Below are 17,500 nucleotides of genomic sequence, written 5' to 3'. Positions count from 1 at the left end.
CACAGGCTACAGTTGACTGACGTTTTCATATGAAATACGCTTGAAATAGTCAACTGTTCGTCGCATGTTTACATTCTATTATAATATTCTAACTGTTAATGTTGTGTGGTCGATTAATTGATCAAAGTTTTGATAGTGCTTTAAAAAAAACGTTCCAAATCATTCTTCTTTGGCCACTGCTAGTACAGACTGTATATAAAAGCGGCTTATCGCCGAACAGAAGATAAAGCTCCAAGAGGCAACTAACTCCTGGAAAGTTTTCGAAGATGATTCTTGAAAACGTATTTTTAAGTTACACTTGTTCATACAACCGGCCTGTAGCGTTTACCGGCTCAGGATGCCGGTCACCGCCTGGAAGATTATGATATCATAGCGAGGTTTAAAGTGCCCCTGTGATCAAAAAAACCACTTCCTTTTTTCCTTCAGATTTTGAAAGTGTGTTTGCGTAACACCTGACTGGCAAAATTTTGAGCTTTGATTTTTATCCAAAGGCCGTTTACTTTGAGTGTAAGTTTTGGATTTCACGGTCCGCCATTACTCAGGTTCAAAACTGGCCGATTGGACCTCAGACGGTTGGATCCAGGGAAAAGTGACGTCAGAGGCTCACTAGCTTAAAATTTCAGCGTGTGAACGCAGCTTATTATATATGCAAAGCGTGAGTTTAAAGTCTGAAAGCCCAAAACCCCCGTGCTGCATATTAATTCTGCGGTGTACACACGTATTGCATTCTTAAACTAGTGAGCCTTGGACGTCATTTTCTCCTCGATCCAGCTCTCTCAAGAACATAATGTTAGTAATGGCGGACCATTAAATAGGAAAATTACAGTTAAAATAAAGAGGTGTCTTTTTGAAATCAAGGCTTAAAACGTGGGTCACTTAGTGTTTTGTTAACATAGTTTTGAAATCCAAAGAAAAATATGAATTGATTTTTTGGTCACAGGGGCACTTTAAGGCCTGTTCACACAACTTCGTTTTCGAAAAACCCCGTTTTCAAAAACCTTCGGTTCCCTGAAAACGGATAAAAAGATCTGTATGCTATGCTCCGGCAATTTCTTTGTCCTAATGCGCATGCTTTAAAAAACTATCGGTTCGTTTTGGCCGCGCCAAAAGTGAGGCATGCACATGATTATTACGTCACGTGTATTCGAAAACCTCCGTTTTCGCCATCCACAGTAGAATGATAGATCTCCTTTTTCGTAAGTCTCCACTTTTAAAAGCGCATTCGAAAACCTCCGTTCTCGTGGACCTCCGTTTTTGAAAACGTCCGTTTTTCGATCGTTTTAGTGTGGAAGGTCATATATAAACGGCGGTTTTCGAAAAAGTATTATTGTGGACAGACCCTTACCATCGCGCCTACGCCAAATGGGAAAAGTCAGGCTGGAATTGGGGTTTTACAAAACATCAAAGAAACGTGTTTGACTTTATGGATAGAGTGGTTAGTTTCTAGAGTAACGAAAATTCACTTTTAAGAAGGGCTAACGCTCGAAATGTCACTTATGGATTTTCGTTAATTTACGATATCAACCCATTTCTGTGTTTGACTTAAGCTTGCCCAGTAACTGCATGGAGAAAAACTGAATTTTCATTAACAATCTGCCGTTTGCCGTTTCGCATGAATCTTTCTAATTTTTGAAACGCAAATGGTTATGAAATAACGTAACATTGGCCGCTTTTACACTAGGAACGTATATTCCCTCCGGGACGAACTTGGGCATACATTTGTTGTCCGTCTCTTAAGTGTGGCATAAAAAAATTGATTCTCCGTCTAGGGAGAACTCTCTCTTTGGGTACCCCTTATAAGACGAAGTAATAACGCGGACAGTTTGCCCAGACGGAAAATGCATTTTTCTTCCATCCTTATCGGATATCCTACAAGTATTTAATAAACGCACTAAGAAATGTTTGCCCAATTTGTCCCACACCGATTACACGATTCACATATTTCGTCCCGCGTTCACACTAGACAAATTAAACGACACCGTTCAAAATTCGTTTGGACGATTATTTGCGTCTCGTATAAAAACGGCCGATGTCGCTGAGTTATCGCACATTGATTTTATTACTTCATTAATACAACCACCTCTTTATAATACTTGGCTCGTATTCTCAGGCCCTTTACCATTCATTTGAGACACAACAGGTTTGCTACCAGTTCCCCTCGGTGAGTCCAGGATCTCTCCTTCGCTTTCTGTGTCTGTCAAATGAGTCAGATGGAGCTTTGGATTTTTCGAGTCTTTCTTCTCGATAACGATGCGTTCCTCTCGACTTTCCTCGTCCGCTCGACAGTTGCTTGTGCTTCTTCTTTGGTTAGATAGTAGAATAAGTTGAAGCTTTTCGCACAGTTTCTTGAATCGATGAACGGGCCCTGTCATATATAAGACAAATAGTTTATGTCATTCAATTATGGATTTCATGCAATTCTGGGGTGTATTACAGGAAGCTACAGCAAAAGTATCGAGATTATTTAGCAATCTCGCATTTGCTAACTCGCCCTTTTTAACGTACGAAAACTTAAATATAAACTTGTTAGTAGTGGAAGTGCACTTAGCTATCAAGCTAGTTCACAGGGACCGCACTTTCAATAATCTGAAAGAACTTAGTAGAAAAACAAAGAGTGGTAGAGTTGAATAACAAATCTAAACCAGAGGTTAGAACGGGGTTAAAACCCCTGGGCAACCGCATGCAATCACAACGCCCTAACCACTGGAGCATGCTGCCTCCCTCAAGAGACCTCAAGCTTTTAATCAAAGCTTAAATCAAATACGTAAGATGAATCCGATCTCCCACACAGAAATTTCATCAAAACTTCCGGAAGGATGGACAACGTAGCAATGGGATAAAATTGTAGGCCTTTCGTTCGACGAGAATCGAAACATTCAGAGGGGCGGTCACATTCATTTAAAACTCACCGACCTGATTCAAGAACAATAGAGATAGTATGAACGGAACTTTCTTCTAACTCGCTGTGATCAGCTGGAGATATATTCACTGATATCCTTACAGCTTTCTTGAACATTGTTTTTCCTAAAAAAAAAAAATCATTGTTGAAATAAATGTCACTTCTCCCTTACATGGTAAAAATATCGCTGTGATTAAACTGTTTCAAGGTGCAGTCACACTTAAGATAAGCAAGAAAGAAGGCGGGCCGGGTTATTTAAAGATCATAAGCTTTATTTTAAGAACGTCGCCCAACTAACATAATCAAGCGAAATGTTGTTTCTTTCCAAACAGGGGAAATTCAAAATACCCGTTTAAAACACTCGGAGCAGATTTAAGGCCAACTAACAAGAACAAGAAGCAATTGATCATAGAAATAGTTTATTTTTATTTATTTTTGTTTTTTGGTCCCACACCAAACGCCAGGAGTTTAAATGCCATATGGCCAATAAATGAAAATATGTATACCCCTTCTAATTACTTGCAGGTGTTTACGTAACAGTTTCCAAAAGGCTATAAATCTAGATACAACTGGACACCTCGCAAGTAAATCTCCGACACAAAAAGCGAAATAAAGTTGCAATTGCCAAATGAACGTACGAAATATAAACTGGGAGCAACTAATTTCGAATTCGCGTTATGTATGCTCCAACCTCCAGCAAAATTAGCGCGAACGAATTTAATTCGGCTAGCCGGCAAATAACAGAATTGCATTTACCTCACACAAACGGACGAAGAGCTGGTTTCAAGCTGATTAAATTCTCAATGGAGTCAAAAACATTCTTCTCGAGAAAACGAGAAGAAATTCCCGGATTCATCACAAAAACTAGTTTTCACGAGAAACCTCAGCACGGATTCAAAGTATTCGGATATAGGGTTTCCACTTAAGATTCTGGATTCATAACGTTCCGGGGAGTCGTGACGAATCAGATTACTCGGGAACTTTTTAAACCCGATTCACCTTTCATGTTGAAATACCAAAACGAATTCCGTATCAAAACGTTCCGAATTGGTCACCAATCTTGAATCCTTTTTTTTCTCTGGAGTAAACGAAGCAGAGGTCCCTTCGGAATCTGGATCGGCAACCAAACGAGCGATTACCGAGCGACTTACTAGCGACGCGAACACGAAGGCAGTTTAGTCCTATTAAAAACAACTGAGCTCAAAATGTTTACCTCCAGGTTTCTTGTACTCCGCTTTGAAGCCGCTTTGTGACAGGACCGAGTGCGTCAAGTGACTGACCTGAAAATTTAAAAAATATACGTTTATCACCTCAAATTCAATGCAAACTCATGGAATAATTGTTAAATAACATTACGGACAGATTGCCGCCGCGGGGCTTTATTACTCACAAACTATTACAAACCTTTATATATGCGTCCACAGTTGATTAACAGATCATCCGCGTGTGCCCAAGGTACCACGCCTTTTATTCCCTGCTAGCAGAGGTCTCTTTTCTTTTGCGTTCCCTGGGAAGAGAGACCTCTGCCATGGGTCGAAAATCACTGTGTTGAGCATGCGCAACGGTTACTTAGCGACCGAATCCTCACGTGATACTACACATGTTGTACGGGCTCACTTAACAACAGCGGAATTACTGCAAAGGAATGCGCGAGACACAGCTGGCTCAAGTCACAGTCAGCAAACACAGCGTAGGGCATGCGTTTTGAAGAGTGCCGTCCAAGGCTGTGGACGGCGGTTGGATCAGAGTGAGTTTCGACCCATAACAGAGGTCTCCTTTCCCGTACTTGCCAGCCAAGCGAAAGTTAAAGAAAAGAGAGCGTCTTCGTGTTCCAAATAACCTAGAAAGATTATCTCCACTCACCGATAAAAATGCGTGAACGACATCTGCTTTGACAGTGCTGAAGGGTTTCTCTCGTGTGATGATAAAAAACGGCTACAACAGGATTAAACAAAGTTAGATGACTTCAACGACCATTGCTCAAATTGCTATGGTAAATGTAATAATCATTGCTTCAATTTCCTAATAATCTTCACTTCATATCATATTACACCTTCAATTAATCTCAATAGGCCACCATTTTAAGTCCCAAGAGGAACTGGAAACAATGCTTATGCAAAATTTTGGAAGGCAAACAAAGAGTATTATTTTATTTTTGAAAGTGGCCTATTGACAGTAAGACAAGTTCACCACCATCACCGCACACAGAAAACGACAATATCGCAAAAATTTACCTCATGTTTTGTATGTGAATGGTGGCCAAGCATAAGATGTCCAAACCATGATTTCTTGGCGATGCTGCAAAGACAAAATACCAATTATGTTACCAAGTTATTTTCTCGCACCCTGCAAGCAGAGCCTCCTTAAAAGTCACCAGAGGGCGAGAAAGAGCGGCTCTGCACTGAGAAATCGTGTCAAGTCTTTAAAGTTGCCGCAGCCCAAGTTTCTGGGCTAGTCACTCCGGTCAAACCGGTTTAGGCAACGCGCGCATCATATTTTTGACAAGGCAAAGGTCAAAATAGAGCCTTCAGTACGAAAATCATCCTGGCGTCTTGGAACGCAATCTAGACTTGGCCTAGGTTTGAAACTGTCTCCAGGCAAAGGCTTGCACATACTCAAACTGATTTACATTGCATTAACTCTTTGTAAAAATGCATGCAAAGTAGATTGTGACGTCAAATCAGGAATAGACCCACTCCCCTTCTGACTCGGTCGTGAACAAAAGATGCATGGATTTTCGCAACTTTCGAAGCCTATAAAATGGCAGGATTTGTTAGAAAAAGGAAAAAATGGCCGCAATGCGTTTCGAACAGGTGCAAAGATTCATTTTAGCGAAGAAAATATTTTGGGGTTAGGTTCACTTTAACACGATTTCTTTCTTGTGGAGTTAAGAAAGGCTCTGCTAGAAGGGTGATTTTTTTCTTTGATTGGATAGTTATCACGTGAATGAACAAGCGCAATGCAAGACGTACTGCTGCTTGGTACTGATGGCTGTATAACACTTGTAACAACGCAATCTGACAGTTTGTATATTTTTCTCCATGAAGTTTCCTTGGATTTGCTCTAAAACAGGGCCTGGTGTAAACAGTGACTTTGCAAATCCAAAACCTAGCAATAGACAAGCGCCTTAATACTAAAATTAACCTGACAAAAACAAGTGCAGTCGGTACAAAGCGAAGGAAAACGCGTCGCTCAATCATATAAGACGGGAATTGCAGCAGTTTTCGTAAGGTACAATGCGACTGGCTTGGCACCCAAACTAAAAACAAACACTTAGATGGAATTTCTACTCCAAAAAAAACACTTTTTAACCCGTTTAAAATCAAATTTGTTTACATCTTTTTCAAGAGCTTAGGGTACCGGAAATAAATCGCTTATTTTTGTTCTACAATTCCTGATTTTTTTTTTCTTTTTAATTTTTCTATATTCTATTGTATACCAGTTTATTTGCTATTTTAAACTTATGTAAAGCGCTTAGAATTGTTTTTATAAGCGCTGTATAAAGTCTAAAATTATCATTATCATTATCATTATCATTATTCTGGGTACCGCGATCTTGAGTAACAATGACGTGTTCAGGTTGCCCTTTACACCTTATTTCAAAATGGTTACCATTTAGTTTCTTTTGTTTCCTCGCAAATTGGTTTTTTTGGCCTCGCTTTCAAACGTAAAATTCAGAAGAATATTTAACCTTGAACGAGGCCAAAAGGGCCAATTTGCAATCAAACAAAAGAATACTAAAATGCAGTGCTAGCAGCTTGATGTGTAGAGCATTCGAACGGTGTTAAGGAGATCGCAGGTCCGATTTTTTCATTAATGTGCAATATTATTTACAGTTCACAATACGTAGGTCCGAATACTTCCTAGGATTGTCATTTCGCCCGTCGCCAAGCAACAAGTTTCCTCCCATCCTTCCACCATGCGCATTACACCTCAAGCGTGAATGATTGCACTTGAAAATTTGGGAGCTTAAGCCGAGCGTTTTTGAGACGCGGACGACAACCGTTCCCCCTTTTCCCTTTTTAACTTGTCTTCACACAACTACATTTACATTGCTAAGTATCTTTTCTCCATTAGAAATGATCAGTATTAAAATCTGGGAGACACCACTGTCCTGGCGCGCGAAATGTTCTCTTCCGGTTGCCGTCCGCGTCTCAAAAACGTGCGTGCTTAAGCTCCCTATCATTCAAGATGGAGCGACCCGGGAAATGTCTATTAAATTGAACAAAACTTGAAAAGATTCTCAAATACACTGAAACTCACTCAGGTGATGAATCGGGTGATGTAGAACTTGCGCTGTTTTCAGTATGATCTGTTGAAACAGGTGAAACTTCAATTACGAGCCTTAAAAGGAAAAATGTGTACTGCAACATCTTCATACAAAGGCGGTTCTGAAGCCCCCAAATAAACACGTTGAAGAAGCCTGGGAGGCCAAATTCTAAGGTATGGAAACATGCACTAGACGTTAACATATCAAGAAGGTTCTGAAGTCAACGCAACTCAAATAAACAAGTTGCAAAAGCTTACTTAACTTGTTTCTCTTCAGATTAATCAGGACTCAGATCATGGTGGGACCGTGGTTTAATAGACCATCTTCGTATTCTCAGTATTGGACTGGAATTAGCTTGCAATGGAGGCTAATGCGGTGGAATATATTAAATATTATTTGCATTTGAAAAGAATTTCCCGCATTAGCCTCTACTGCATGCAAGCTTGTTCCAGTCCAATACTGAGGGTACGAATATGGTATACTCAAGGCTGTTGCCTAACAGGAGCCCGGTAGCCTGGGGCTCCCAAAGAATAGCTCTGGGCTCCTTAATTTTTCACAGCAACACCTTTTACTTCATATGTTGGGCTCCTAAGTTCTCAGCGTTTAGCTCTGAGGGCCCCTTTAAAATTTTCTTAGGCAGCAGCCTTGTATACTGGATTCCGTACGCCCTGGCATTTTGGCGGAGGGTGGAAAACGAATGTCTTGACTTGCTGCAGTGCACTCTGTTTGTAGTTTGCCAGAAAATACAACGGTTGTAGTACTTTTCTTACTTTTCTTTTTACAAAGCTGCATGCAAGACATAATTTACCACATTACTGAAAAAATCTTTAAGCCCTGTGGAGGGAGGGATACGCCTCATGCAACTCCCTTCCTAGCTGTTAGAATCGATCGTAGACCAAACGCCAGTATATAATCCAGTATTTGTAGCATAACAAATAGCACTTTCAGCACTAAAGGTAGGTCACCCTCCTCTTAGCCTGGGGAGCAAGTGTTCCCGTACCGACGAAAAGACTGCTTCATAGCTTTTAGCTGGTACGCGCAGGCCACTGACTTCTGAAAACAGGTGGAATCACTGATTTAAGGTTTTGACGTCAAACTGGGCCTACAACAGCGCATCTTTCACTATTGTTGTCTTTATATTTAACATCCATGCCATGCTAGTCTGCTATAGGACACATCGCCCATATCGCACAAAATAAACGAGTGACGTTTTCGTTGCCATAGGCGACGTTTTTCCTTGAAGTCCCAACTGGCATCAATTTATGCATCTGGGCGGAGTTAATTGAAGCTCCTTTTGCGCAAATCCCAACTTAATTTGGCATCACAATCTGTTTTTTTTTTTAGCAATTGCGTAGAGAACCCTGAAAATTCAGGGCTTCGGCGGGGTTTGAACCCGTGACTTCGCGATGCCGGTGCAACGCTCTAACCAACTGAGATATGAAGCCACTGATGTTGGAAGATGGTCATTTCTGGGTCCAAATGTTCCTGTGATGAATGAATCAACGAACGAAATGACATATGAAATGAATCCTACATTGAACTGCGGATATGAAATCAATTGATCTATGATCCTCGCAGTCATGAACGCAATTTTAGCAATTAGCCAGTATCAAAAATATCATAATATTCTTTGTTTGTCCCTCCAAAATTTTACATAAGCATTGTTTCCAGTTTCTCATGGGACCATTATCAGTCCCAATAGAAAATAAAAACAATGCTTAGACAAAATTATGGAGGGACAAACAAAGAGTATTACAGGCTAATTGCGTAGAGAAGCAAGTTCACGGCTTCGAACCCCGTTGAAGTCCTAGATTTTTCAGCCTTCTCTACGCAATTGCTAAAATTGCGTTCGTAACTGCGAGGATCATAGCTCACTTGATTTCATTTCAGCAGTTCAATGTATGATTCCTTTCGTATATGAACCAGTGTTCGACACTAACCCTTGCCCGATTGCCCGGGGCAAGCGAAATATATCCGTGGGCAAGTAAAACAACCCTAAGACTTGCCGGACCGGGCAATCAGAATTTTTGTTTGACTAATATTTTGCGGAACGATTTGCTTTGCAACGAAGAGAGTGACTAGTAATATTACGTAGTCGCCAAGAACGCGATAAACAATTAATAACGTTACATCTTTTTCCAGTCATTTATTTTTCTGTTACAAAAATATTGGTTCAAACCTCAAAATAGATTGGAACTTAACGAGGAACATGTTCGTAGCCGCGTGAAAGGAATGCTTGTTACAATGGAACCCAGTTTTCGTACGGTCAAATACGCTAAGATACTTTGATATCGAACAAGCCCGTAAATGAAAGGCGAAAATATGTCTTTTTCAGTTCGGTTTTCAAGAAAAAAGCGAAATGGTAGTGACAACGATGAAGGAAATTCATGAAATTTTCTCGATTGCGTTTGATCTGGTTGCAAAGCATTTACTAAGTTACTATACTTATGTGACCAGTGAACACCAAATCATCAGATAACAGTTTGTTATAGCTTTCATTAAATCCTCTTTCGTGGACCGACAAAATTGACATTTTTACAAGCCTCCTTTGTCATTTTAATGGGCAACAGGTTTTTAAAAGGTGGGCACAACCGGAAAAAAATACCATGGGCAACCAAAAAAACAAAACTGATTGCCCAGAGGGCAAATTTGTAAGGAAGTTAGTGTCGAACACTGACATCATTTCGTTCGTTGATTCATTCACCACGGGATCATTTGGACCCACAAATGACCAGCTCCCTACATCAATGGCTTTATAGTTCAGTTGGTTAGAGCGTCGCACCGGCATCGCGAGGTCACAGTTTCAAACCCCGTTGAAGTCCTGGATTTTTCTGGCACCTCTACGCAATTGCTAAAATTTCGTTCATAAATGCGAGGATCATAGCTCACTAGATCATAACTGCGAGGATCATAGCTCACATGATTCATTTCATATATCATTTCGTTCGCTAACCATGTTTCCAACTACTTACGCTTTGAAAAAGAGATGAAAGTAGAAGCACTCGTCAAGGAAGTAATTTGATGAAAGCACAATTCTTATGAACGTTACAAAGTGTCCTATTTGGGCAGAGGTGTCTGACCGACAAAACACTGTTGGGAAGCGACACAAACATGTCAGGGCTTAGTGAGCTTGCCTTGAGATCCCGAAATCCCGACTTAAAAGACCCGTTCTGACGACTGGTAAAAGGGGCTATGTCACGTTATTTCAGGGTGTTTCGGGGAAATCTTTAATTTATCCCGAGTTTAAAGTTCGAAAATGGTAATGTGGAGTTTCTCTACTAATGAAGGTATCGTTACATCACAAACAAGATGGTTCTGAGCAAAAACGGCCTTTATCCAGGCGATTTGCCATAAACTTAAAAAACGTCGGGCCGACTTTTTTCAAGATTACCCAAATGAAATCCGTTTCAATCTTGTCCGTTTGTGTCCATCCATAAAGGTAAAGTCTGCTAACGAGCCAGTGGCCCAACACGCCGGAGCCTATCCCCGGTTTCCGTAAGAGTAATACTTTTCCGCGCCACCACAGCCACCGCGCCTCCGAAGTGTCTATCCATGATTCTCTTTGATTTTGTTGCTTTTTTTGTTTTTTTTAATGCTGTTCAACGGTTTTAAGTGGTTATTACAATGTTTCAGTCTACGTTTTGGGCATTTTTGGGTGTCATAAAATTACACAATTTTGCGTGACATGGCCCCTCTAAATTTTATCCTGATAGTACCTGGTTCAACTTCTCATGCAAGTGAACTTGCGAATAGATAACTGGTTTGTCTCCGGCCAGTTGGGATTCTTAAAAAAGAAGTTGTTGTTCTTTTCTGTTATTCCGTTGATCAAGTTTCAGTGGCCCTGAAAAGCCCCTATGGGGAGTGGCCAACTAAGTAAGTGTATTCAGCAAAGAGCGTCGCCTCACCCAACACAATTTTGCTTAAGAAAAAGCTATGGCTCAACATTGTTTTGGGGCAAGGAGAAGCATCATCATAAGATTTCCTTCATGAAACAAGTCCAGACATCCTCAACTTGGAATCGAATCTCCGATCCTCCGACCATCAGACCAAAGCACAATTTAAGGTTAAATATCACGTTCATAATATCAACACAAAAACCTACTATGTGTGATCTTTTTCCTGTGGAATCTCGGCGAGCCAACGATTGCATGCTTGAAGCTGGCAAGTCTTGATCGCCAGGGGCTCCCAGGGGGAGTGGTGACGTTGTGTGAGGGTGACTCTGGGGGACTAGACAGAGGGCTTTCTGGAGGCGCATTGCGGCAAGAGCGATGTCTGGGACTCACATGTACCAGAGGACTGTAAACGATAAGTAAAGCAGAGAATTTTACTGCCATAATATCTATGTCCAATATTATAATGCGCCTCACGGAAATATCTTATAACAAGACGCCAGCCAAAACGTCCCCTGGTTTTGTGTACAATTTGCACAATTTAACATAACGCCAATTTTATTGGAGGGTAGTTGCCGTAAAGGTAGTAAGAGAAGAGGCAGCTCTCTTCTCAGTAGCAAGGAGGTCATAATGGCATCCGATCCACCGTCCACCTCTCAGTACATCACTGAGAAAACCAGTGTGTGGAATGTATAGACCGTATTCATAAATGGCGGCCAAAAAATTATTCTTTTGTCTTTGTGCTAATCATCCTCACTAGCCTCACTTGGGAGCGAAAATTCTTTTGAATTTTGTTCGTGCAAACAAAGCTGGTGAGGATGATTGGCATAAAGACAAAAGAATAATTCTTTGGTCGCCATTTATGATTACGGTCTATACTTACCCCAAAAATGTGGAAAAACCTGTCTAAGGTCTTCCAAAAATGTGAGGGAGCAAGCAAGCAAAGAACTTGTCTCATTGTTCGTTTTTTCTTCTATCGATAACGGAAGGCTGTATTTATTTTGCGCCAGCAATATTATACCTATTATTCACTTCACTGAATAACACGTACCTCCTTACGGCGCCACAGTAAGTATCCGCACGTGATCTTGGAGTTACTGGTGGTGATGCATTCAGGGAGGCCTTTCTGCAATTGCGTAAACAAAGGTTACGCTGAAACCTAAGAGGTATCCTGCCAATTTATCGTAACAAGAAGGGAAGAGACGTGCAGCGAAAAGAGTTTGAAGTGTCCTATGGCATCAGTCCCCTTATTTTTTCCCCTTTCTTTGGTTGCTGAACTGATAGGACAGCAATACATGCCTGCAATCCAATCTATTATCCTTTGGTCAGTCTAACGAGGAAGCGAGAGGTTCACGGTTACTTTTCCTCAGGCCACGTCCTAATAGACCACTTTCAACGTATTAAAATTCAGCTTGATAGTGAGACTTAAAGGACACAAACAAAATAAATGAATATACAAGTTCATTCAGTTTCCTTTGTTTGTGTCCTCTAAACCTCGCTGCTAAGCTGAATTTTAATATATCGAAAGTGGTCTATTTACTATACCCAACCACTCACGCACGTGTCAGTAAAGGATGCGGACGTTACCTTGGTCTTTGTAACCTGGGTGATCCACACGAGTCCACACGTTTTCTAGGTGCATCTTCCACTATAAGATAACAAAGACAATTTTTGCCGTGTTTATGTCAACCTTCAACTTGAAAAAAATCTTCCTGTGCTTCCTGAAAATTGCCAAAGCGTCCAAAAGTCATATCGTAACTCCTGTTCGTCCAAAAATAAATATCTTCGGAGAAAATTGAATCAGCAAAAACATCGAAACTTGCAAACTTTCAGACGAACTTTCAAACTAATATCCTAGAATAATAATTCGGTGCTTTGTCACCCTAGCCTCTACATCATACATGTATCTCGTTGAATATTCTTAAGTAGAACGTTCATAACCTCTGCACAACGTGAACAAGTTAGTATGTGTAACTCTTAAAAGCCAATTTCAATCGAGTTTAAAGGAATTTTCGCGCTCGGTTTCGTTTTGCATTGGCGTAACCAGGTGATCTGGTGACGTACTTTGGAGAACTGGGAAGAAAAATCTTAACGCCGTATCCCACAACAACGTGCGGCCTTAGGTGTTGTTTCCAAACTCCCTGCAGTATTTCCATCGCCAAAACTCAACAGATCATTTCGTGTCTACCACATTCCCTGTTACTGAATGAACATTCACGTAGACCCGACGAGATCTAACGTCGCCTCTGCCATGTTGAATTCGGAAATAAGGCCACGCGCGGTTGTGGGATACGGCGTTAAAATTTTTCTCACCAGTCCTCTGAATTACGTCACCAGATCACCTGGAAAGTAATATAAAGTTAAACCTATCAAGAGTCAGTCTTGGAGGCTATATCGCAAATGCATACATATTTCCTTAATGTTGTGTATGGCCACTGCTTTATCCTCATTGGTTGGCGATCGCTCTTTCCTCTCCAGTAGCATAAAGTAGATAACTTTCTCTATCGTCTTTCTAATGGAGAAAAGATAGCGCAGTTACTTCCATGAAGGATAGTTCTCGCAAAACGAACTCTCTATAGGTTGTCAAGAGTAAAAGCACAAGCACAAGCACAAGCACAACAATATAGCCGTGGAAGAACACTTGCAATGCAATAAATCGTTTTAACTTACTCCTGTTTTAAGAGATTGCGTATCAGCTTTTCCCGGTTCTTGAAGCAACCCAACGAAGACATGCTGTGCAAGACATCAGGATCGATCTCGTCTCTACTAGGAATGACTTCTGTCTGTTTGTGGGAGAAAATACAGACCCTTGCGTCCAAGCACAAGAATTAAAGCTTTTGAACATACGCACTTCGAAAAATAGTCAACCTGCAGATAAGATGCGCATACTCAAAAACTTAACAGTTGATTTGATTTGTTCTGATTTCACTTAATTTACAGGTAGTCTCTCTGATATTAGTAGAGCACTCGTGTTCGGCTAAATAACCTTGAGACTTAAATTAAGTTATTATAAATTAAAAAAGTTATTATTATTATTATTATTATTATCATTATTATTAATATTATCATTATTATCATTATTATTATTATTATCATTACTATCATTATTATTATTAGTATGTGTAATCAAATGGCGACGAGTGAAATTAGGAAATAATTCCACGCGCGTTTTGTCAAAATTCTGATAATTTCCCGAGCCTTTAGGCGAGGGAAATTATCCGAATTTTGACAAAACGCAAGTGCAATTATTTCCTAATTTCATGAGAAAACCATTTGATTACCTTTTAATGTCGTGGGTGACAAATTACGCTCACAACCGTAATTGTAAAATCGCTCGAGTACTTTATCCAACTGCTCGGGAAGAATCATCTTCACCACTTCTCAAAAACTCTAACCCAGTTAATTGTGCTCTTTCACGTACTTAAATTTTCTGCCGCTTCTTTTAATTTCGTAACTTCTTCAATGGTCACTGTCTTAAATCTAGACGCCATCTTGGCTCTGATCGAGACACAAGAGATGTTACCATGGCAATTTTGTAATTAACGCTGAAATTTCGCGCCTAAATTAAGGAGTAATTTGTCACCCATGATATTATTATCATTATCATTATTATTATTATTAGTATTATTATTATGGGCTGTAAATACGTATGGATGCTCTAATAAGCGGTCAAGCCTCTATAGGGCGCGTAAGGCGTAGCCTATAGGCCTCTAATTTAACATATTGACGACTTTTACAATATCTTCTAAAACCTAAAAACTAATGATACAGCCTATAAACAAAGATAAAACTTAATTCTATCTCGTCATCACTGCCCCAGGGATCCCATGAGATAGCTAGACGCTTGCGCATAACCAGTGCTTTTCGCGCGCAAATCAGTTTTAGCACGGTGATTATTTACGCGGAGAAAATCTTCTATTTCTACCTTCAAGTTTCTTAATATCGGGTCTGCAATAAGTTCATTGGGTAGGAAAACACCTAGAATGACCACACCAGGCTTGGAACCCGATGTTCAGAGCTTGCACGGTGCTGTAGACCAATCCTCACAGAACAGCATGGCGGTGATCCTCAAAGACCTTAACGACACTTTGGCACAATTGACCAAAGCCTCAGAAACGCAGACGGCGACGCTCACGACTCTTAAAGAAGACATCCTCATTCGTCCTGACTCAGACGAGGAGGCAGACGAGGACGAATCGAACACGAGCAATACACAACTAAAGGTTTCTGCCATGTTAAATAATGTCCTCGACCCGAGCGACTCTGGCATGGCAAAGAAATCTGCTTGCTCTGACTCAGAAAAGCAGAATGATGTCCTCGAAAGCCTGACTCAGGCATTTGTACAGACCAAGGATAAATCTCCTGCTCTAACAGAGAAGGTTGCCGGTCTAATTGATAATATGGCTTGAGGTCTGTCGCCAGAAACGGTGAAGGAAAGGGTTGATAAATACCCTCCACCGGAAAATTGTAAGTTCCTGTGTACTACAACAATTAACGACGAAGTTTGGGATTTGCTTCCCAGGAGGAGCAGTTGGCCTTGCTGTATACAAGGTTATGCAAAGTGGACATCAAGCCCTCTACAAAGCTATTTGGGGTTGAGTTATCAAAACATCTAAAGGATATGACCGAAGCAAAGAAGGCAGGCAGGCAGATGCAGAGAAATTCTGACACTCGCACGTCTAGCCATAACTACTAAAGGCTGCGAGGCAGAAATTTCGACGCTCGAATTTCAAACCATATGATCGGACATCTACTGGCGAGAAAACATCTCGCCCACGCCCTTTTTTAGGGTACAGCCGGGCACAAAAGAAAAAGCCCAGCCAATCCAACAATAAAGATTAATTGATGACCAGGTAAGGACACACCTTACATCATTTATGGATGAGATTATTTGCATCAACTGGTCCTCAATTTTTCAGCAGGACAGCTGAAGGACCATGTTGGTTCCTGGGAATCTTTGACCAATGACCAAGTCATACTTGATGCCATCGAGCACTACCATATTGAGTTTGAAGCTAATACCCCTGTTCAACCTTACCCACCTAAACAAATCCACTTCTCACCCGGTCAAGGGGAGATAACAACTAAAGAGAAATCTAAGCTTCTCCATAAAAGGGTTTTGGAAAAAACTGAATATGCAGTAGGGGACTTCCTCTCAAATATATTTGTGCGGCCTAAAAAGGATGGCAGCTACAGAATGATTTTAAATCTCAAACCCCTTAATGAATTTGTTTCATATCACCATTTTAAAATGGACACTATTCAAATAGCTCTTAAACGCATGCGTCCGGGGTGCTTTATGGCCTTGGTTGATCTTAAAGACGCATATTATTCTGTCCCTGTTGCAAAGGAGGACAGGAAATATTTAAAATTTGAGTGGCAAGGGAGTTACTATGAATACACGTGCCTACCCAATGGCCTTGCTTGTGCCCCTAGACTGTTCACAAAAATCTTAAAACCTGTTTACTCCCATATCAGATCAATGGGCCATATTTGCATGGGGCACATAGATGACTCTTTCTTGTTAGGAGATGAGTACACTGCTTGTAAGAGGAATGTCCAGGACACGGTGGACGCATTCCAAAGGCCGGGATTTGTAATTCATCCAGTGAAATCAGGTTTTATTCCTACACAAGAGATAGAATTTCTTGGGTTTTTACTGAACATTATTCTTATGACAATTAGACTTCCTCCTACCAAAGCTGCACATGTCCGTAGAACTTGTCACACTTTGCTACTCAAAACTGAGATGACAATCAGAGAAACTGCCCAAGTCATTGGCTTGATAGTCTCAAGTCTACCTGCAGAGCAGTTTGGAGAATTGTATTACAGGAATCTAGAAAAGAATAAAGTTCTTGCACTGCAGGCAAGCAAGGGTAATTATGATGCACCATTATACTTGTCCAAGGATGCCAAAGCAGACTTGTATTGGTGGATAAATAATGTGGACTCTTCTTTTAAGAAGATTGTTCAGCCTAATCCTGACATGACCCTAGGATTCAATCTGATAATACCACTGCAGTAGCTTATATCAATGCAATGGGAGGTATCAAATCTGCGGATTGCAACAACATGGCCCGGCAAATTTGGCTGTGGTGCATTGAGAGGGAAACTTGGCTCAGTGCCTGCCACATACCACGCTCCATGAATATGGAAGCTGACTCAGAGTCTAGAGTATTCAGCACTTCCACTGAATGGTCCCTACATCCAGAAGTGTTTGATCACATTAATGAAATTTGGGGCCCCTTTGAAATAGACCTTTTTGCCTCCCGACTTATATTTTAAAATCCCTACGTATGTGTCATGGAAACCACACCCTGACACGAAATATGTAAATGCATTATTCATGCAATGGGAAAAATATTATTTTTATGCTTTTCCCCCTTTCAGCCTGATAGCAACTTGTCTGCAGAAAATAGAGCAGGACCAAGCTACGGGTCC

At 40.7% G+C, this 17,500-nt stretch overlaps 1 protein-coding gene across 1 annotated transcript in view; it reads right to left on the bottom strand.

Annotated features, from left to right (window-relative positions):
- LOC137970183 (serine/threonine-protein kinase BRSK2-like) overlaps positions 1 to 17,500 on the bottom strand; it is a 44,964-nt gene that overhangs the window by 1,913 nt on the left and 25,551 nt on the right. Inside the window, exons 14-24 of the mRNA XM_068816702.1 lie at positions 13,730 to 13,842; positions 13,468 to 13,571; positions 12,647 to 12,707; positions 12,111 to 12,185; positions 11,272 to 11,465; positions 7,163 to 7,211; positions 5,134 to 5,197; positions 4,763 to 4,834; positions 4,113 to 4,179; positions 2,914 to 3,024; positions 1 to 2,365 (exon numbers count right to left, since the gene is read on the bottom strand). The exon at positions 1 to 2,365 is cut by the window's left edge and continues 1,913 nt beyond it. Coding sequence (XP_068672803.1) covers positions 2,085 to 2,365; positions 2,914 to 3,024; positions 4,113 to 4,179; positions 4,763 to 4,834; positions 5,134 to 5,197; positions 7,163 to 7,211; positions 11,272 to 11,465; positions 12,111 to 12,185; positions 12,647 to 12,707; positions 13,468 to 13,571; positions 13,730 to 13,842 — 1,191 coding nt within the window. The 3' untranslated portion in view covers positions 1 to 2,084. The remainder of the gene's footprint in view (positions 2,366 to 2,913; positions 3,025 to 4,112; positions 4,180 to 4,762; positions 4,835 to 5,133; positions 5,198 to 7,162; positions 7,212 to 11,271; positions 11,466 to 12,110; positions 12,186 to 12,646; positions 12,708 to 13,467; positions 13,572 to 13,729; positions 13,843 to 17,500) is intronic.

The sequence above is a fragment of the Montipora foliosa genome, chromosome 9 (genome assembly GCF_036669935.1).
Source record: "Montipora foliosa isolate CH-2021 chromosome 9, ASM3666993v2, whole genome shotgun sequence".
Taxonomy (NCBI): Eukaryota; Metazoa; Cnidaria; class Anthozoa; order Scleractinia; family Acroporidae; genus Montipora; species Montipora foliosa.
Note: the sequence above shows the minus strand (reverse complement) of the source record. Positions and strands in the feature narration are given on the sequence as shown.